Source organism: Ips typographus, linkage group LG16, assembly GCF_016097725.1.
Source record: "Ips typographus isolate SLU linkage group LG16, UJ_Ityp_2.0, whole genome shotgun sequence".
NCBI classification, from domain to species: Eukaryota; Metazoa; Arthropoda; class Insecta; order Coleoptera; family Curculionidae; genus Ips; species Ips typographus.
In genome coordinates, this window is record NC_138437.1 from 5,663,334 (window position 1) to 5,685,680 (window position 22,347).

Consider the following 22,347-nt stretch of genomic DNA (forward strand, 5'->3'; position numbering starts at 1 on the left):
AAGAAGTCAACTTGTCAACTCAATATGATATTAATGACGTTATACTTTAATTGTAAATAATAAAATTAAATAAGTTGTAAAAAAAATATGTATTAATGTATTATTAAACTATATGATTTACTGTATTTAAATGTCCAAAGTAAAACTAGTTTAAAGGATGATTAACTGTTATGTCGGATATAAGGAAAGGTAAAGGTTTCTCTAGTTTAATTAATGCAACTTATTAACAAAACATTTTTTATTTCAGACATAAGTAAAGTCTGGGATAGACTATTCGATCAGAAAGGGTTTTTAAATGGTGAAATAAATTTTTTTCTCAGAGAGTTTGAGGTATGTATATACAGGGTGCACCATAACAGCAGGTGGATATTGTTGTAGTTGTGGCCACAGATCATTTTACATATTACACACATTACCCTTTATAATTATTTATTAGTACCTACCAGGCACACTAACCCTGTATGTCCAGCATGTTTGAAATCTAGATTGACATTATTTTCAGGAAAAAAGAGGTGACACTGAAATAGACAATCTATTTAAATCTATTGAGATTATTACTGATATTAAGGACACTCAAATCAACAGACTCATTGAAAGTGGGAATGAAAAAGCTGTTGTGGCAAACCAGCAACTGAGTGAGGCCTTAAAGCTTTATAACGATTTTGTGGAGTTAGAGGAAAGATCCAGTCAGGTACATAAAATGTCTACTTAAAGGGGATTTTATATTTGGATTAACTTTTCCTAGAACTTGGTCCTTCAACTAAATCAGGAGAAGAGGAAAGACAACTGGGAAAAAGTGATGGCTGAAATAACTTCAGAGTACACCAAAATAAATAGTGAATTTGAAGAAAAAGAAAATCAGTTGGTAGAAGAATATAAAGTTATGGAAAGCAAGTTAAAGTAATCAAGTGACTATGTTGTATAAACACTGCATAGCCATATCTCAGTTTATCACATCTGTAGTTGTTGGATTTGTCATTGGCTTGTTTGGTATTGAACATGTTACTGGATCTTTAGATTTTGGGTTTAGATTGTTGCTGGGAGTTATATGTGCCCTTACCACTGCATTAGCTGAACTATATTTTTTAGCTAGAAAGCTTAATGAGGACTTCGACTTTGACTATTCTAGAAAATGTGATGCAAAGAATAAATAATTGTAATTGGTTTTTAGATGCGTAAATAAATTGTATTATTCAGTTTAAAATGGTTTATTTTAGGTACAACAGGTTGTTACATTTTACAATAAAGGAAATATTGTAAAATAGCAAATGATTTACTGAGCTGAAATTCTTAACTAAAATATTTGTACAAATCTTACAATATTTCAAATTTAATATAGTGCACCAAGTCTATATTCGTATAACGACCGGGCTTATTAAAATTACATAATGATAATGAAACAATGCATAAATGTTAATTAATTTCGTAGCCTGATTCATGAATATAGTGCAAGTACTATTTTGCTAATAACAGGACAAACATACTAAATAAAGTTACTACTGCTTTTTATGTATAAAAGGCTTAACATAGAACGGCCTGTTATTGTCAAAATTGCTAAGAAAACGAAAATTAAAGAAAGCAGCCAGTTCATTGCTTTTGATTGAGATCAAGAAGAAAGCGAATGTTGAAAATAAAGCGCTTTGAAAAATAATTCTGTTTATGTGACTAATAATTTCTCTTTTTAAACTCACACGCGATACATTGGTAGATGTTAATGTAAACGTCAGCAACACAGATAATTTTGTTTTATGAAGACACACAAGCCTGCTTTAAGTTTCATTTCGAAATATATTTCTTACATATCAGTGATCTCTAATTAAAATTTAAATTATGGACTTAATAAAAATTCACACATTTTGACATTTTTAAAATATCCGCGATAACAAGCTAACTAACGCATAAACTCTTGTTAAAATTCAATAAGAAATTTTTATATATACAGAACTGAAGCTTGTAGCTATACAATTTTAATATAATGGTTTAAATCCGTTCCCGTGTTGTGTTTTGTGGATTGATTTTAAGTTGGTCTTGATACAGAAAAAATAGCATTATTTGACAGAAACATCAGATGGTCATTGTGCAACACATCAGTAACCCAATTAGTACTAGCGCCTCAAAATTAGAGATAATTGAATTTTAGTTTTACTGAAGTGATGATGAAAGTAGTGCTTGTCGCTATTTGTCCTGCTGTGTGATGAAACGTCAAACGACTGAACTAAACGTGCCCGCGTCTCTAAACAAACATGGACCAGGCTTTAAAAGTGGCAAGTAAACTTATTTATGCCTTGTTGCGTGTTGATAAAATCCTAGTGAGTTAATTTCAAAATGAAAAAATAAATCTTACCTAAAGATTTTCAGACATCTTAATCAAATTGTGGGAGTCAGTCTATTTTAGACTTAGACTTATTCTTACATAATGAACCACATTTTGCCACTTCATCGCACAAAAAACATACATAATGTCCAAAAGTTACTGTAATAAAACGATAATTAACTTGATTGGAGCCAGTCAGAAAGTAGTTTTTATTAAGTACGTTCGTTTTAATTACTCTCCATGCTCCTTCCAATTTTGTATTAATAGTTTACTTTATTTGCAAAACAACTCTTGTAAACGCTGTGAAATAAGATATTGAAAAGATTTAGTTATTTTACGCTTTAGGTCAACTGTACTAATAATTGTTTCATTAAAGATATGTCTGAGCGGAAAGTGTTCAAAACTAATGCAAAATGTCAGTCAAACAACCGAAAGCAACAAACGTAGAGATACAACTCGAATAATAAAAAGCTGGCAATGGAATAACAGATATTCAAAATTAGCTATTAGTCATAATACCGGGTGAGACAAAAAAATAAAACTAGGTAGCTTTTAAAGAATCGCCGATATTTCAACGTAAACCTTTCAAGATCAGTTTACACTTTGCAAAGTCTACGGCAGTATTTACTAGCAAGTTTATTGAATGTATACACACATTATAGACATTTTACCAAAAAAATCACGCTCGCTAATTTGAAACACCTTATACACTGAGAATAAAGCTTTAAAGCATTTTCAAATACCTTCTGAATGTATTGCAACGAAATTTTTATAGTCTGATACAATCTGACTGGATATTCTTGTTTACAAAAAACTATCAAATTCTCGATATTCCCGCCTTATAGGTGAAAAGTAGTAAAAACACGCTAGAAACTAAACATTAAAATAATATCCTATAAACATAGTATTTGGTAATAAATAATGAAAGAACTCTGAAATATCGAATTAATGAAAAGTAAAAATGTTGAAAGGATTGTGTTTCTATGTACGAGTTTAACCCGCCCAAAATACAAAAAGCACAGAAAGTTATGTGAAAAAGTGAGTTCGTACACAGGCGTAACAAGAGTCTCTTTAGAATTAACCTTACAATTACACAATAAAATAGGAACGAAAATTTAATACGTACCATCTTAAAAAATAAACAAAGAAAACGTTACTTACGACCGGCCCTGACGTTTTGCTTGCCTGTATTGAAGCGGTCCGAAAATTCTACTCTCAGATATGGTAAGAGTTAAATGTTCTTTATATTGAATTAAGGCTAACCTATAATAATTAGCTAATATTTAAATAAGTTTAATAACAAGGGTCATCTCACAAAAAATACGTTCAAGTCAACGTTACCGCGCTACTGTGACCGCACGGAAGCAACGTGAGATGTTGGTCGGTCTCACTATATTGTAGTCATTTCGTATGCGGGTTTTTTTTCTTCTTCCTCTTAAAAAAGCAGCAACATCTGGAAACGCGCAAAAATACGTGTTAATCCAACTCTTCAACAGTGACAATATCAACATGATATTCTCACAAATACTTGTAATGTCATACAGCGACTACATACTTAACATACTTGGTTTCATCCAAAAGCTCTATCTCTTGAGGTTGGGTTATGGGCGTGTTGCTATGACCAGCCGTCGGATCGTCAGTATTTAATTCTCCATTAGTAGAACTAACCACTTGGACCGATCCATGTCGGTCTGCTGGTGTCAAATTTCCTAGCGTACTTTGCTTCGATGCTTCAGGCCATGCTGCATTTTTATTGGTCTGCATAAACAAATAAATTATTAAGATAACAGGATCCAAATTGAATATTTTCCAGTTACCTTTGGGGCAGGATGTCTCTCCCTATTTGGAGATATTACTACATCATGAGCGGTAGTTTGAAGTGATCCTACTGGGGTACTCTGTAATAATTCATTATTTAATACCTTATAACCAAAAATTAATGAAGTCATCAACCAAAGACAGTTTAAGGTGCCAGTTCGATTTTATTTGATAAAGCAGTAAAACCTAGGTATAGGGTGTTCTAAATTATTAAGTGCGGAACTTTTTTATTATTGAAAATAGAAAATTGTTTAAATTAGCAAACTTGTGGCATTTTTTGCGCTCACTAAAAAAGCAAAAATGCATAAACAATTTTGTGTTTATTATTGTTCAGTTATTTATAGAAGCTCTAACTATTATGATTTATGCTCATAAGAACTTTTTTATTGAGAAAATTATGGTCTACCGATGTGGCTAAAAATTTATAGGCCATTCCATTTAAGAAAAAACAATTTCTGGAATAATTCGAAAACGCGATGTTCAATTGTTTATGCATTTTTGCCTTTTAAGTGAGCGCAAAAAATGCCACAAGTTTGCTAATTTAAACAATTTTATATTTTCAATAATAAAAAAGTTGGCAATGGTGCGCACTTAATTTAGAACACCCTGTATTTGCTATATACTTAAAGTATACTGATTGAGAGTTAAGAAGATTAATAAAATCTCCTTGGGTTCTTGATCGTGAAAAATATAATGTAAAAAACAATCACCTACGTTATTGTATGGTAAAAATCGGTCGATAATGACATACAAATCGCGTGGTTCTTTTCGCTTAGCTATGGGGCACTCCTGCTAAGACGTCGACGTTTCTTTCTTTTGCGGATTATTAATGATGTACAAATCGAGTGGTTCTCTAGGTTTGTGATTTTCCTGGTATCACATGCTGACACTGCATGGTACGATGGAAAACTGCCGGGATACAAAGGCTAACTGATGACCAGTACAGGCTCAGAAACGTCGACGTCTTAGCAGGAGTGCCCCATAGCTAACCGAAAAGAACCACGCGATTTGTATGTCATTATCGGCCGATTTTCACCATACAATAACGTAAGTTATTGTTTTTTACATTAAAGTATCCTATTTCAGAGAGAAGCCCGAGGTCCGTCAAAATAGTGGAGATCCGAGCCCTTTTCTCTCGGTTTGTGATTTCGGATACAAACGCGTTATGATTTACAAGTCACGTGACCTCTATCTGATTTTATAATCATGATGTCATGTGATTTTTAGATCAGAACGCTTTTGGATCCGAAATCATGGATAGAAAGAGTGCGGCTCAGTAGTAAACACAAAACACTATAAAAGTGGTGAAAAAACAGGCAACCTTCTCCATAATATATTTATTACACCCTCAAACTGAAAGTCAAAACGCCTCATGCGCGTTTTTTCACCTTGTTTTATGATGTTTTATGTGAGTAACATGGACTACTACTTCACTCACAAAAAACTATCTCAGGAGAAGAACTCTTGAGACTTATGCTCAACAAATTGACAGTTGCAATTTACTGTGACAGCCAGAAAGAGCTGAAATGCGGTTTGCATATGTCACTCTCTTTTTTTTTTGTATAAACATGACAGTTTCAAAATCATTCAAAGTGGCTCATTTTGACTGGAATGTCCTGTAACGATTCAGTCCATGATGGTTGATAACCCCATTACATCTACATGTGCTATAGTGCTCCTACTTGTAGTTTGTAAACAGACCAAAAAAAAGCATACACACTGCATCCAAAGTAAATTGAAACCTTTTGGTTTATTTAGTGCCTGCATGGAATAGAACGTTTGTGTGTAATAACTGGATAGATAAGGCTTAAAATTTAATTAACTGTAGTTGGGCTGTTGTGATTGAAATTGGTTTGATTCCTTCATTCAAAAAAATCAATGACCTTACTGTGGATTTTAAAAATTTCAATTCAATACTGGCAGAAAGCTCTACATCGTCCTGGAATTTTATTTTACCGCTTTCATCAGTCTCCCATATAACCCTAACATTCCAATAAATGCCGAGAGATGGGAAATTAATTTCACAGGATATTAAAACCATACTGTAAGGGAATACTCAGCTCTAAATGAAAAAAATATATACCTATAAGTAACAAAAGTCGTCTCTATAATTAAATTCATTTTAATAGATTTTGTTGAAGGTTTCAACTGCAGTGTTTAATTGAAAGTTTCAACAGCCCTTTCACTGACCACATTATTTCGTATGCAGTATGCATCAAACCAAAAAAAAGCAAAATGGTATATGGAAAGGACAAAGGAATTACCTACATCTAGCTTCCTGGTTTTCTTCCAACTCTGGACATAAGTAAAATCAGAAACATTTTAGTTTCTTAATAAAGCGCATTAAATCAACCTTGTATAAGTCACACTTTGATGGCGTCAACCACAAAATTTTCAAATGCTGTAATTTAAATACTAATTTATAATGTAGTTTTTAAACTTACAGCCACTTTCTAGCGAAATAATTCTAAGATAAAACTGAACTATATTCAAAAATATACCTTTTCAGACTTGGTTTTCAGTTTATTTGAAGGAGGCGCTTTGCGTAATTGTTGCAACACATATGTATTTGAAGGCTGTAGAAACATTAGAACAAAACATGTAACACATTAATTATCAAAATATGAACAAACAAGTCGGATAGGGATTTTCGGGAGAGCGGTTTAGGGAACGGTCACATTTTGGTTCCAAAGGGTAGGTACCTGAATTTGATAATTGAAACCAACTTGATTACAAAATTAAAATAACTTACCATAGTCTTGCCAGTCCAGTCAAATTCTCCATCGTCAACATATCCTTTCTTCTTAAATAAATTGGTAAACAAATTTCGCAAATACTCATAATCAGGCATTTCAAAAAAATCCAGTCGTCTAACATATCTAAGGTAAGTCGCCATTTCTTCAGGGTGGTTTTCACACAAGCTGTCAATAGTAGTAGCTCTTTTGGTATCTCCGATCTTTTGATAGCGTTCTTTTAAAGTATCAGCTTTCAGACCCTGCCACGGTAAAGAGCCTCTTAGGAAGTACATAAACATATGTCCTAAAGCTTCTAGATCATCTCTTCTGGACTGTTCTTTGCCTAAGTGAGTGTTAATAGACATGTACCGAGCAGTTCCTGTCAAGGATTTATGCTCCCGGTATGGTATATGCTTATTAGTTTCTGATTCAATATATTCCTTAGCTAAACCAAAATCTGAAACAATTTTCCTATAGTTTAAGCCTTCTAGTGCTAATTGAATTATTACCTATAATGTGTATAATTTTCTCGCGTTTTGTACTTTGCCTGCCAATTAGAAAATTTTCCGGCTTAACATCTCTATAGATTAAGTGTCTAGTATGGACATATTCTATTCGGTGAAGCTAAAAAAAATATGTGAGATTCGTTTCAGCAGGAAAACTTAACAACATACCAACTGAATAGCAATCATAAGAACAGTCTTTAACGAAAATCTACGCTCGCACAAATCGAAGAGATCTTCAAGGCTAGGCCCTAACAGTTCCATAACTAAGGCGTTATATTTGCCGCAAGGGCCAAAATAGTACACTTCCGGAATGCCCTCTGAAAAACCAAACCTCGCAGAAATCCCCTAACAAATCACTTGAAACCTCCCATTACCATGACTACCGAGCAGCTTGTAAAAGCGGTACTCCAAATGCAACTGCGGAGCCTTCGATTTCATAGGCTCCATTTTAATAGCCACATGCTCATTGTTGTAGAGGTTCTTGCCGAGTCTCAGCTCCCCAAAGTTACCACAGCCAATTTTTTTGCCCACTCGAAAATTGGGCCCCACCATTAGAACTCCACTTGAGTTCACGCTATGACGGGCATTATGGGACTCACTGGCACCTAAAATTAACTTACTGCTAACACAATGTTACGAAAATGTACGAACAAACGCACCTCGGTGCTTAGAATTCTTCTTCTGGTCCCCCTTATCCATCTTCTGTGGTTTAAGCCTCCCTGAAATTAGAGAGGGGTCAATGAAACACTTTTTGGTACATCAAGTTTTCGGTGGCAGTAGCAGTTGTTTTTATTTACAAACCAATAATAAAACATGATTAGTGGGTACAACAGGGTATTCTAATGTATTTCCTATAGTTTGTTTAACTGCTTAACATTGACATTTACTGATACCTATTTGTGTATAAGTATATAAAATGATTATTACTCTAAATTAATAAATAAATGAATGTATGATTTAAATCATATCAGATGTAGGGGATTAATGACAACTGAGGATTACCCAGATAACCTGATACTGTTATGTTCTACTGGTTTCTACCTGAATGTTGTACTGTATTAATTGAAAATTGAAGATATATTGTTCAATAATTTATAAAAACTGAAAATTTTTGTTCTTTAAGGGATCTTGCACATAAATATTTATTTACTTAAATCCTTAATTTGCTGCATCCTATAGGGTTGACTAGATTAAAAAAACTGTAGTTGCTATGTGTTCAAAATGGCTTCTATTTCCTTTAATATGTTTACATAACATAAAAAAATATGTATTTGTAAAAATGTTTTTTTAATCCTGTGTATTAATTTTAAGTAGTGAAATTTACCAAATTACTGTTTTCTTAAGATTTCATTTAATTGATGTATAAAAAGAATTGATAACTGTTTGCAAGTTAAATTCAGACTTGCTTAATTAATATTAAGCAGGTTAAATTTATATAAATTTACTGTTTTTTGGGTTGCCTTATTATGAAACTAGGTGATAAAATTCCAGAAAAAAAACAAGTTTAACAGAAAATTATGACCTTCAGTTTGCTTTTATTTTAAGTCGCAATACCTAAGCCTGTAATCCTACAACTAAAATGTAACTGAAAATCAATAAGGGAATGAAAAATAGATTATGTTTATACTGGGACTGGAATATACTACAGTGAAAGCTTATTAGGGGAGGCATTTCCTAGTTGCTCTTAAGCATTTCTTTTACCTTTTAATATCCATGGTCAGTCAATTACTGCTGGAAAGTACAAAAAAAACCCTCTCAAAGAAACCCAAAGAGAAGAATAAATAAAATACAGAAAGAATAACATGACAGAAGTAATGTTTTATTATTAAGTGTTTGTTTAGGCTTAAAGTAGCATTTTCAGCCTCAGCACTGTGCTTTTGAAGTTTTTCTCTATATCTCTCCTAGGAAATGTTAAATTTGAATGAGTTGACAATGTAGAGTTCATAGATAATATCAAAGAGCTGGGAAGTATGAACGGATAGAAGAATTTTTATTTACACCAATTGAATTACCTCTCACACACAATTTGTCTTAACTCTCTATTAACAGTTTTTCAGGATTTTTAGATGGCCCTCCACATATACCAACAGTGATAACTGCCCTCACTGCTTTGCTCCAGTATTGCTATACTTTCACACTTTACAATATCACAACTTCTTGACTCACACTGTATAATCAAGTATATAGGGTATGAAAAGTGTAAACTTCAATGTTCCATAGAGAATGAATGAATCATTACAAATCAATAGCCTAGAGAAACATAAACAAAAACTTTGTAGATGACATCTGTCAGTATGTCAAAACAAAATGTGACATTCAACAGTTAGTCACATGACCACCTCATCAAAAATAGTACTGACAGTACATCACATTCTACTCTGCTTACTCCATGTACTTAACTGAACAACTTTGCATTTAGTACTTACAAATTACAAAGAACATTAAAATATTGAAAATAAGCTACATTTAAGTTATCAACAAAACAAAATATATCAATTATCAATTAAACTGTTTGTATGTATAATGACACCCTTGTAAATAAACAGAAATACTAATTTATTTACACTAAATTTTGTAAACTTAATAAATGAAAAGTCTGCTGTACTCAAACAATAGTAATACATTTATATTTTGACTAGGTGTAATATTAGCAACCTGTGAAATTATTACTTCTGTTAGTATATTAAGTTAACTCAAGAAGTAACTAACAAGTACTAAATTTTTCATTACAGAATTGACAGCTTATAACCTGTTGAAACTGGAACAACCCTGTTTACAACTTCAAATGGAGTTTTAGGTTCAGGACAGGTTATAACTTGTTTTTGGATCTTTGTTGTATAATTAACTTAGTAATAAATTCTTGTATGTCTATAAAAGTGAGGTTGAGTAGTCAATTGAATAGGGCTGGTATAGTTAGTATGTTTCTCCAACTTTACACTTTGGTATGGAAACTTGCTGAAACTATAGTATTGAAGTTTATTTTATATGAGTTCAGTGTGTACTCCTGTCTTGTACTAAAATGCATACTAGTGTGGTGTTTATTTTGTATGAAATAACCAGCTGAAAGAATGGCTACCCAGTGTCACCAATAATGAAGGTTGATTGTAAAAATAAGTAATTAGGGAAAGATTACTCACCTTTATTGAATGGATGAATGGCGATTAGCACAAGCTTAAAAATCAAAAAGAAAACAATGCTGATCGAAATAAAGAGTCCTTTGAACTTGAGTCACTCATAAAAATTAAATTGTCAGATAGGCATATCACATTTTGTACTATCACAGGTATTTCACAATTTTAGTGAAGCAGATTTGAAACTGAACTTCTTCGGCACAATTACGTAGAATTAGATAACAATAAATAAGTTCGGAGTATCTTGAGACTTGCCTTAGGTGGATGGGCTGTCTTCAAGTGTCATTTCTGTTCCGATTCTATACTCCGAGATTAGATTGCAAAAACGGCTGAACGCCATTACAGATCGAGACCGGGCGATGTCACTTACAGCGATATAATGCATGAATTTCCACCTAAATATATTGTTCTACGGTCCACAAGAAACTCAGGAAACGAATAACAGCACGATTTAACTACAAAACGAGACTTATCACCTAAAAATACACCATGTTCAATCACTCTTCTTCGCAAATAGTGTGCCGTGTAATTGACTTTTGGGTCAAAACAATTCTGCACATGCGCTACAATTCGTTCACTCCCGTTGTCAGCTTGGTTCTTCAAAAAAAACCTTTTATTTATTTTTTGACAATTTTGTGCTTATAAAATACAGTAAATTCACCTGAACTTCGTCACAAAACTTGGATATCAGCTAACAGCTTCCTGGAAAATGCTACTTATTTTAGAAAATAGGTGTGGTAAATCATATGGTTGGTTTCCATGACAACCAGCTAAACAACGTTCAAAATTTTCCCGCCAATAATCACAGTTCTAACTCAAAAAACCAAGAATACAACTTCAAAGACACGTTGTTAAGTTTCTAATGTAAACTAATTGTAGGTTTATCTTCTAACAAAAGTAACGGATGTATCAGAAATAAAGGCAAATTGCATACACAGTCATGACAGTCATAAAAGTAAACAAAGTCTCAGTAATCTATCAACCCTTGTAAATTGCTCGAAACTGAGATAGACTATTTTATTGTATCTAGTTATTGCATTTTAAGCTAGTAAACATCGTCTAAACAATAAATAAATTGGGAAATTACACACTACTCTAGGTACAAGTCCATTTTTTAAAATACCTCTCGCGCCATCTATCAACAGTATATTAAAATGTGAAGTTCAGATATTTGTTGAATAGGTGGCGCCACACCCGTCGCCTTGGGCGTTCAATACCATTGAGGTATAAACAAAACGCAGAACGTTGTTATTCTATTGCAACATTTGCAACAAGAAGAGTAAAGACTTAACATTATATTTCAAACCGAAGGATACTGAAAATATATATGGCTATCGTACAGACAAACTTATGTTTTTTTTACTACCTTGTAGGCAATTTAAAATTGCGCGTTATCACTGCCCTTTGGCCGACATACAAAACAATAAGACAATAGAAACGAAAAAAGTGAAAGGTAAAAATTTTTATTTTAGATGTACTTTTTAAATGGTTTATAAAAATGTTATAGAATTAAGGTATAGAACATGCTATATGATGACTATACATTAAACTAAAATTCATGTTCGCTTTACATATACACTTAAGTACAAAATGTCATGTAAATACAATTCAATGCAAGAAATACATTGGTCTTCACAGATTTAAATTAAACACTAAAAATATTCCATTTGGTAATTATAAAATACATTGTTTCAATTTACATGCAGTTAGTTAGACAGTTTAGAGGTGAACTCTTAAAGTTATCTCTTAAACTACTAAAAACTGATGTGGCGTCAATTATAGTTACAAATTATTAGCATAAACAGATGAAAAGAAATAGAAAACAGATTAACGACGACGCTTTTTTCCCCCCTTTTTTCGCCCACGCCCACGTGAGTGTAGGCTTTGAGTGGAACTAGCAGAGATATTTGGAGACTCATTATGAACTTCATTGACTTCATTTTGAACTTCGCTAACATCACTCTGAGCTTCATCTGGCTGAACCTGAGCTTCGTCTTGCTGAACTTCAACATTATCTTGTGGAGTATCGTCATCAGGAAAAAAGCGATTGAGAATATACGGGATTACATATCCATTACATACTATTATAATACAATACACAGTTCCGAAAAAGATACACGGCACTAACAGGTAAATGGTTATGTCGCCTACCCTATTATAATAGCCTAATACTACCAAGGAACACATGATAATTAGGTATACGTTAAAAGCGAATATGTATAAACTATAGTGTTGGAGTACTTCAGGAGCACCGTGAGTCATTACAAGAATAGTACATATGACTAGAGTATAGATTGTCGCTAGAGATCCTTCCCTAATCAGAGGTTCCCAATCCGATAATATCTTCTGGACTTCTTCGTTTACATCATTGTTCGTCTTTGCTTGACGACCTGAAACAATGAGAAACTTCAGTCAGAAATCGTTTATAAAAAATTAACAGACCAAAAATACATGTAATGAAAACTTGCAAGGACATTTTAATGATGATGACGATTCCTACGCCCTCCACGACCATGACCTCGGTTATGACCACGACCACGAGGCTGATTTTGTGTTGGTTGTTGAGGCTGATTTGGTGAAGGTGGCATTGTACGCTGGTTCTCTAAATTGCGTCCGGGGATTGGATCATACATTTGGGGTTCTGGACGTGCTGGTCTACGCCTCCTTATCGGCCGTTGTCGTAATAATAATAATAATGTTATCTTATTATATAAGGCTATTAGAGCGAGTCCGATCAGCGATGGCAGTAAAACACACTTAAAAAAAAGAATCAAATATCCGACAAATCCAAATTCATTAATTGTTGTAACTGTAGTATGGTAGCCAATTAATGGTAGAATAAATTTCGAAAGCAATGCCTGATATAATCCTCTCCTTGGATCCCTAGCATGAAAACATATAGCAACAAAAACTGTGACAAGGATCAACCAATAATCAATGAATAGATTAGGAAATGTGTAAATCCATCTATGGATCCATGAGGGATATTCCCCGCTAGTACCTGAAACAATCAGAGATATACTTGAGCTATATAATAATAACACCCTGTATATTATTACATATTCAAATAGCCTTTTAATGGACGAGTTCAATGATGCATTTATTTGAAAATATGTATTATTTATAGTAATTAAATTCTTTGAATAAACGAAAAAGTTAAATACAAGAGCAAATTTATTGCATGTATATGTTCCTCTATATACCAAGTTCTGCCTAAATATTGATACCATATCAAAAATAGTGATGGTAAATAATGGTACTCTACCTTCAAACCTTGGTTAAGTAATTTGGAGACACCCTCGTGTATTTATGTTAGACGATTGGTTTAGTATATGAAAGTGGTATAAATTTGATACTTACGGTTGCCTTTTTTAAGATTATTAACCCAAGTGCTGTCTGTATTAGTACAAAACTGACGTTCCTCGGGACACTCACATCTGCCAGGTACACATGTTTGGTTAAGCCGCATTTTCTCACTGAACTCACTGCATAACGGCTCTATGCATGGTTCAAGCAGACCTAGAAAGTGTATTATACTATAGTCAATGTTCGTGAATAAGTACCACCAAAAGTGTACATTGTGTAGTTACCGACGTAGGTAATACGCAATGTTAAATAATATTTGGGTACAGTATTAAAAAACTGTTTTCTTTTAGGGGCATAGCAAATGTCTAACCATACCTAGACCAATCTACATATGTATCTAATCAACATTACAAACGTAGTAGCTATGGAAGGACATTCAATGTAAATTATAATCACTGTGTAAAAAAATAGATTTTATTAAGAAAAATATAACAATTTAGTATAAAGTAAGTAAAATTTAATACTATATATTATGTTATGTTAGTATACATGGGCAGAAAATACTTAATGAATCCCATATTCATTACTGCTAGACCATACAAAGGATGAAAGATAGTGATAGAGCAACTACTGAAGGTATTATCCCAAAACTACAGCCTGTAAAAGAAGAGTGAGTTCAACTTCCATATTTTAAGCAAAATAAACAACATACTGGTGCATTGTCCTTCCTTTTCAACAAATTGACTTTTACATTCACAACGCCCTGAAAGGCAGCTAACTCTATTTGAAACAGTTGCGTTACTGCTCTGCTCACACTCCTCATCTCTTTCGCATTGACCACCCAAAGCTGTAAAAAATTAGATTTAGTCACAGTAATAAAGAATGAACACTAGTTTGTTCTTACCAGCTTTTTTAACGCAAGTCTGAACAGTAGAATTAAATTTATATGATGCCGGACATTGACAACTTGTATTAATGCAAACGGCATTAACAAATGTCTCTGAACACTGAATATCTTCCTCGCAAAAGTCGTCGATGACCACGGCAACTTTTAGACATTGAGTAGAGTCAGAATTTGGAACAAATCCATTTTCACAGGAACACTGACCTTCTGAACAGGTGTTTTCGGTTTTGGAACAGTTTGTACAGGTATCTTTGGTCGCTGCAATACATTCCAAAATTAAAAACTTTGAAAACTTTAACCAAAACTTTACGTACTGTTTGTTAAGCAACTCCTTTTATCTAAACTTGCAGCTTTATCTTTTTCACACTGACATTTTCCTTTTTCACATACAGAATATTCAATCATGCAATCACTATTTGTACTACATGATTCCTCCAGCTTGTTGAGGCCTGCTTTATTGGGATGAACGCAGAATTTGCTTCCATCGCACTTGCAGTAGTAGTTTAAGCAAGTAAAGTTTTCGGCACCAAAACCAGCGCAGTCCGAATCTTCATGGCACGGTGTAAATATAACTGTTCAAACATAAGTCAAATGTATTTTTTGTTATACAGAGTCTTGATTATGAATAATTTATGACTGATCTGTGTGTAAATTAAATTGTTCTTCAATATCAGTGGCGTAGATTTTGCCCTTATTCTCTACGTTAGTGGAGAAAAAGGTGATTTAAAAGATCATAGTGTTGTACTAACACAAAAAGGTTTTAGTGGAATAAAAATTAAACAAATTACACAAATTTTTACCATTCTATTGTTTTACGGAAATTTTAAATGGTTAATGGTCAATGCTGTTCGGGGTTTTTATAGTTAAAATGTTTTCCCTAGGTATAGTAGATTTCTCAAAAACTGCCGAGATTAGGTATAAAACGTGGTACATAAAAATTATTTTGGAGACACCTTGTATACATAAATCTGTTATTATTAAACTACACCGCAAGCTCTTGATTTACATTACAAATTGTTCCAACCTGCACGTGTCTACTCTTTACAAAACGTACAAAAAAATAGTCAATTCACATGATTATTAAGTGCGATGTAAATGCTGCCATATGTAATTTCAGTTAAAACAATGTCCGAAGATCTTATCTTATATATGGACTTACCTGTAGGTCTCTGTCCATTTTCTTTATTAATAACAAGTGTTGAAGCCTTAATTAAATGAAAACTAACACATAAAATGACTAAATTTAAAAACCAGCATTTTGCTGTATGCATTTTGTAAAATAAAACTTTAAAAAGGGAGACTACTAATAAAATATGTCTTAAACGTGGACAGGTCGAACATCAAATAACACGAACTACATGCACACTTTGCATTCAAGGTTTTTAGAATCCAGTTTTCATACATTTCTTATCTCTTGTCCTTTAGCAAAAAGTGTTGTTGTGTTATATTCCCATGCTTATTCCTATATTTTATCACATTTATACTTAGTCAGCTCTAGACCCACTTCATTCCATCTCTCTCTTTAATCGCAATTCTTTTTCGCTTACTAGTTTAAGTCTTAGGCCGCAAGCATTACCATTCAATTACCATTCCGACTCTCAACCACATCTCATCATAGATTTTTAGTTTAAGAACGTAGTCATTAAACACCTTAACCAGTACTCGTGAATTTTACTTGTTCAACAACATCGAACCTAACAGTTGTTAAACCCACAAAAACTATTCTGGACTCTCAAAAACCTGTATATTAGTACATATTCTCAGGTTGCATAGAGATATAAAATTGACATTATAGGGAAAATTAGAAATAACAATTTATGTTACCCATCAATTCAAAACTTTTCACTCTTAATTTTGCAATATTGGCCAATTAGCCAATCTTTGGACGATACGCAAAGACATCATAGACAATAGAAACGAAAAAAAGTCAAGCATAAAAATACATTTATTTTAGATGTACTTTTTGAATAGTTCATAAATATGTTGTTATAAAATTAACGTATACAACTCATATTAATATGATGACTATACATTAAAATAAAACTCAAGTCTGCTTTACATATTACAATTCAATACATTGGTCGTCACAGAAATAAATTAAACACTAGAAATATTCCGTTTAGTAATAAAAAACATTGTTTCAATTTAACATGCAGTTAGAGGGTTAGAGGTAAACTGTAAAAATTATCTTTTAAACTACAAAAATTGATGGCGTCAATTGAAAATTAGTATAACACATAAAAAGAAATAGAAAATTGATTAACGACGACGCTTTTTCCCCTCTTTTTTTCGCCCACGGCCTCGTGAGTGAGGTGGTGAGTGTAAGCTTTGAGTGGAACTAACAGAGATATTTGGAGACTCATCATTATGAGCTTCATCTTGCTGAACTTCAACATTATCTTGTGGCGTATCGTCATCAGGGAAAAAGAGATTAAGAATATACGGGACCACATATCGATTACATCCTACTATAATACAACATACAGTTCCAAAAATAAAACACGGCAATAACAGGTAAGAAGTTATCTCGCCTACATTATCATAATAGCCTGATACTACTAAGGAATACATGATAATTAGGAATACGATAGGAACAAATATGTATGTACTATATTGTTGGAGTACTTCGGGAGCACCGATAATCATTACAAGAATAGTACATATGGCTAGCGCACAGACTGTAACTAGAGATACTTCCTTAATGATGGGTTCCCAATTCGATAATATATTTTGAACATCTTCATTCACATCATTGTCTGTCGTTGGTTGACGACCTGAAACAATGAGAAACTTCAGTCAGAAATCTTTTATAAAAAATTGACAAACAAAAAAAAAATACATGTATGAAAACTTGCAAGGACATTGTAATGTTGATGACGATTCTTACGCCATCCACGACCATGACCAGGAGGCTGATTTTGTATTGGTTGTTGAGGCAGATTTGGTGAAGGTGGCATTGTACGATGGTTCTCTAAATTGCGTCTGGGGATTGCATCATACATTTGAGGTTCTGGTCTACGCCTCCTTATTTGCCGGTATCGAAATAATATTACATTATTATTACATAAACTTATTAGAACGAGTCCGATCACTATTGGTAGTAAAACACACATAAGAAAAATAAGCAAATATCCGACAAATCCAACTTCATGAATTGTTGTAACTGTAGAATGGTAGCCAATTAATGGTATAATAAATTTCAAAAGCAATGTTTGATATAATCCTCGCCTTGGATCCCTAGCATGAATACATACAAAAAGAAAAACTGTGACAATGATCAACCAATAATCAATAAAGAGATTAGGAAATGTGTAAATCCATCTATGGATCCATGAGGAATATTCCTTTCGAGTACCTGAAACAATCAGAGATATACTTGAGCTATATGATAATAACACCCTGTATATTATTACAGATTCGAGTAGCCCTTTAATAGACGAGTTCAATGATATAAATACGGTTTAATATGTCTGTTCATCCTTTTCAAAATATTATTTATAGTAATTAAATTTTTTTAATAAACGAAAAAGTTACATTTAACAGCAATGTTACTCCTATTACAAATCCTCCAAATAGAAAGTTTCACATTATCTATTGGCAAAATAATTTGGAGACACCCTGTGTTGTATTACTACTACTAAGTGGTATACAAATTCTATACTTACGGTTATATTTGTTTTTCTTAGGATTAGTCCCCCGAGTGCTGTCTTTATTAGTACAGAACTGACGTTCCTCAGGACACTCACATCTGCCAGGTACACATGTTCGGTTAAGCCTCATTTTCACACTGAACTCACTGCATAACGGCTCTATGCATGGTTCAAGCAGACCTAGAAAGTGTATTATACTATAGTAAATGTTCGTAGACAAGTACCAAAAGTGTACATACATACGTAGGTACTACCCAAAAACCTCTGATGATGTTAAATGATATTTGGGTGCAATATAAAAAAACTGTTTTTTAGGGACATAACAAATGTCTAACCAGACCTAGACGTGACGTTTACTGTAAAGACCTTATATAATATGGACTTACCTGCATATTCTTTATTAATAACAAGAGCTGAAACATTAATTAAATGAAAACTAAAATATAAAAAGATTAAATTTAAAAACCAGCATTTTGCTGTATGCATCTTGTAAAATAAAACTTTAAAAAGGGAGACTACTAATAAAATATGTCTTAAACGTGGACAGGACAAACATGAAATAACCCGAACCACATGCACACATTGCATTCAAGGTTATTAGAATCCAGTTTTCGTTCAATTGTTATCTCTTGTCATTTAGCAAAAAGTGTTGTTGTTAAACCCACAGAATACTATACCGGACTCTAAAAACCTGTATATTAGTACATATTCTCAAGTGTCATAGAGATATAACACTGACAATGTTATAAAAAAATTAGAAATAACAATCTATGTTACCCAAAATCACATTTACAAAACTTTCCACCTTAAAGATATTTAGAAAAACATTTTTTACTCCTTTATTTAAATACTTTTTTCTTATTTGTTGTATTTAAAAACAAGTAAATTTTAATTTAATGGGCGAATGTTAAAAAGATAACAATAACAATAAAACATAACATCATCACTTTGACTGAAATCCTCCATGTGGAATATGTAATAATAATGTCTTTTCACGTTTTGTTTTTGGTACTATAATGGTATCATTTTACACATAACATGGTACAGATAGGTATGTTATAAATGTAACGTATAGAGAATAAAACACAATTTAAAAAAAGTCAATCTATTACTATACCTACTTTAGTTAAGTACAAAGTATATAACAATACAATACAACAAATGGTATTGATGCTAGTCTTCTGAGTTAAACTAAATACTTAAAATATCCAGTTTTACTTTAACATGCAGTTAATTAGACGGCTTAAAGATGTAACTTTAACAGTTATCTCTCAAACTACTATAAACTGATGTAGCGTTAATTAACTAAAAATTAATTAGTATCACTATTTAACTATGTCATTACAGAAATAAAATCGATGTGGCACATTCTTATTAATAATATAGGGGATTACAATTCGAATAAATCTTAATAATATTATCTTAAATTATAATATAATGTACATACACGGAATTATCAGGTAAGGTTTCTTGCCTAGGATGGGCACTGTCGTTGGGTCATGTGAGAAACCTTTTATTGGTTATTTAGGTAAATAGGTGCGACGAAGTAGTACTCTATTACTATTATAGAAATTGCTGTGAACAACAACATAGTTTCAACTACTCTGAGTTCCCTATATAATACAACACAAATCACGTATAAAATAGCGGGAAAAAAGAATTTTGTAAGAAATGACACCAACCATACATCATCCCTTTCGTGTAATGTGTGAACAACGAAAAATGAAAAAAGCAATAATAACAGGTACCAGTCTGTAATGACTACATCAAAAAAAGCGAAAAACACTCTGATAAATTTGCGATTTTGTCGGTCAATCATATCTGAAACAATTAGAGACATACGAACTATATTATGTCAGTAGGGGAAATAAAGATTTAAGCAAGACTTTAAAGAAATAAACTTTCTATTCCCTGCTACTTCAGTTACTACTACTACTAAACTAAACATCTAAAAAACCCTGGGCAGTATAAATATTGTAATAAATTAGGTTTTATGTACTGACATGTACTAATCTTTTGAGAACTACCTTACCCTACCGAAAGTTCATAAAATATTAATGTCTTACCGTCATCAATTATTTTACCACCTCTATTTATCTTAAATTTTATACGCTCAACGCCTTCTTTATTAGTACAGAACTGGAGTTCCTCCGGACACTCACATCTGCCAGGTACACATAGGTTTTGGTTCAACCGCCTATTCACACTGAACCCACTACATAACGGTTCTATGCATGGTTCAATCAAACCTGGAAAGTATATTATTGTAAATAACAACGTTATTGTGAGTAGTTGTTCACAAATAGTGTCAACAACGTACCAATCATACACCATTTAGTCAAAATCTCATTTGACATCATAGAAGTATCTGCTCCAATGTATGATTGATGTCAAATGATATCTTTGGCAAAACGTCAGGAAACCATTTATTTTTAACGACCACAGGATGATAGATAGGAATAGAGGAACTACTGAAGGTATTATTTCAAAACTACTGCCTGTAACAGAATTTTTATTTTTAAACAAAAATTAACCACTTACTAGTACATTGTCCTTTTTCGAGATTTTTACATTTACCCAGTCCTAAAAAGCAGCTAAATCTAGTGGAAGTCGTTCTGACAGTGCTGTGCTCACAGTCCTCATCTCTTTCGCATCGACTACCCAAAGCTGTAAAAAATCACATTTAGCAACATTAAGATTTATTAGATCAGAATTGGGAACAAATCCCTGTTCACAATAGCACTGGCCTTCTGAGCAGATGTTTTTTATTTCGGAACAGCTTGTACAAGTATCTTCAGACGCTGCAATAATTCTAAGGTAAAAAGTTTCAAAACTACAACCATAAGTTTTAAAATTAACTACTGAAAATAGCTTAAATTACTTAAAGGGATGCGATTACTTATGAGGAGTTACAGCTAAAATATTATAACCGTACTTCATAATTTGTGAGAATATGACACACTGATGTTTTTTCAAAATAATTTTCTTTTTTTGTGGATATGGAAATTTGAGTCCACAGATTAAAAAAAAATGTCCTAGCCTTACTTAGATCTCCACTAAACGTTACCTAGTAAAAAATTAGCCCCAAAAGTTCCAAAAATCACAATTTTCAACTTCTTTTTATCCGCTGGGAATAAAGACACTATTGCGTGTGTCCCTTAGTTTGTCCTCTTGTAATTCAAGTTTAGAGCTTTGTTTTAAGAGTCTAAATCATGTTGAAACTCCACAAATACTCAAAATCGTTTTAAACAGTTTGCTAAACTTAAATAGACAAAACATGTGCCAAAACTGTTAAAAGTTTAATTTCAAGGAAGTATCAAACTTAAAAAGTGTGTGATTCTTTAACCGCGGAACTTAAAAAGTATTTTTTGGAATACACACGTTATATGGACTTACCTGGGAGCTTCTGCGTATTTTCTGTGTCATTAAATAAATAAGTTGAAGCGTTGATTACATGCAAACTAAAATAGAAAAATATTAATTTTAAAAAACAGCAATTGGTAAAAAGCATCTTGTAAAATAAAACTTTAATGGAACGGACAAAATATATGTTTTACACGTGGACAGTACGGATATCAAATACGCAAAAGTATATGCACACTTTGCATTCAAGGTTATTAGAATCCAGTTTTGATACATCAGTTCTTATCTGTTCTCATGTAGCAAAAACTATTGTTAAACAGTGAGAATAGTGTGTTGTATATTAGATGAAGTTGACAATATTTTAAGGGAAGTTATTTAAAATCCATAAATATGTTACACAAATTACAAAGAAATCTTAAATTCTTTAAAACTTTCCAGTCTAGTCTCTAATCCCACACTAGAGACACCCTGTATATTGCAATTAATTTTGAATTTTTAAAATAACTGTGTCTGAACATTGAAACTCTAACGATGTGATTACGATTCGAACAAAGTTAAAAATGAAAACAAATTGTTAAAACTTATAAACCAACATTATTTTATCTTAAACAAATATTTTA

At 32.6% G+C, this 22,347-nt stretch overlaps 4 protein-coding genes across 11 annotated transcripts; 1 reads left to right on the forward strand and 3 right to left on the reverse strand.

Moving 5' to 3' along the window:
• The first annotated feature begins 17 nt into the window (after positions 1–17).
• On the forward strand, positions 18–1,204 carry Muted (biogenesis of lysosome-related organelles complex 1 subunit 5). The gene is made up of 4 exons (XM_081994697.1): positions 18–189; positions 248–330; positions 503–691; positions 746–1,204. The coding sequence occupies exons 1-4, from the start codon at positions 171–173 to the stop codon at positions 902–904; spliced, it is 450 nt and encodes a 149-aa protein (XP_081850823.1). The 5' UTR covers positions 18–170; the 3' UTR covers positions 905–1,204.
• gish (casein kinase I gish) lies at positions 1,185–11,212 on the reverse strand. 2 transcript variants are annotated; one of them, XM_081994694.1, is made up of 9 exons: positions 10,511–11,212; positions 8,033–8,092; positions 7,748–7,978; positions 7,542–7,690; positions 7,377–7,491; positions 6,885–7,324; positions 4,132–4,212; positions 3,879–4,072; positions 1,185–3,767 (listed from the first exon to the last, which is right to left on the reverse strand). In XM_081994694.1, exons 2-9 carry the CDS (start codon positions 8,070–8,072, stop codon positions 3,716–3,718), a joined length of 1,302 nt encoding a protein of 433 aa, XP_081850820.1. In that variant the 5' UTR covers positions 8,073–8,092; positions 10,511–11,212; the 3' UTR covers positions 1,185–3,715. The 2 variants fall into 2 exon arrangements, with proteins under 2 accessions (XP_081850820.1, XP_081850819.1); XM_081994693.1 differs by having other exon boundaries at positions 3,870–4,072; positions 10,511–11,210.
• A 739-nt stretch (positions 11,213–11,951) lies between these two features.
• Positions 11,952–16,098, reverse strand: LOC145739166 (uncharacterized). 5 transcript variants are annotated; one of them, XM_081994572.1, is made up of 7 exons: positions 15,874–16,098; positions 15,029–15,286; positions 14,715–14,972; positions 14,523–14,657; positions 13,865–14,023; positions 12,973–13,505; positions 12,752–12,894 (listed from the first exon to the last, which is right to left on the reverse strand). In XM_081994572.1, the coding sequence occupies exons 1-6, from the start codon at positions 15,983–15,985 to the stop codon at positions 12,982–12,984; spliced, it is 1,446 nt and encodes a 481-aa protein (XP_081850698.1). In that variant the 5' UTR covers positions 15,986–16,098; the 3' UTR covers positions 12,752–12,894; positions 12,973–12,981. The 5 variants fall into 5 exon arrangements, with proteins under 5 accessions (XP_081850695.1, XP_081850698.1, XP_081850697.1 ...); XM_081994571.1 differs by having other exon boundaries at positions 12,753–12,894; positions 12,956–13,505; XM_081994570.1 differs by having other exon boundaries at positions 12,753–12,894; positions 12,947–13,505.
• A 543-nt stretch (positions 16,099–16,641) lies between these two features.
• Positions 16,642–21,973, reverse strand: LOC145739167 (uncharacterized). Of its 3 annotated transcripts, XM_081994576.1 has the most exons (7): positions 21,761–21,973; positions 20,906–21,031; positions 20,431–20,613; positions 18,751–20,185; positions 18,380–18,544; positions 17,570–18,069; positions 16,642–17,488 (listed from the first exon to the last, which is right to left on the reverse strand). In XM_081994576.1, exons 1-4 carry the CDS (start codon positions 21,873–21,875, stop codon positions 19,878–19,880), a joined length of 732 nt encoding a protein of 243 aa, XP_081850702.1. In that variant the 5' UTR covers positions 21,876–21,973; the 3' UTR covers positions 16,642–17,488; positions 17,570–18,069; positions 18,380–18,544; positions 18,751–19,877. The 3 variants fall into 3 exon arrangements, with proteins under 3 accessions (XP_081850702.1, XP_081850701.1, XP_081850700.1); XM_081994575.1 differs by lacking the exons at positions 20,431–20,613; positions 20,906–21,031; positions 21,761–21,973 and having other exon boundaries at positions 17,602–18,069; positions 18,751–18,962; XM_081994574.1 differs by lacking the exons at positions 20,431–20,613; positions 20,906–21,031; positions 21,761–21,973 and having other exon boundaries at positions 17,554–18,069; positions 18,751–18,962.
• Between the last annotated feature and the right edge of the window lie 374 nt (positions 21,974–22,347).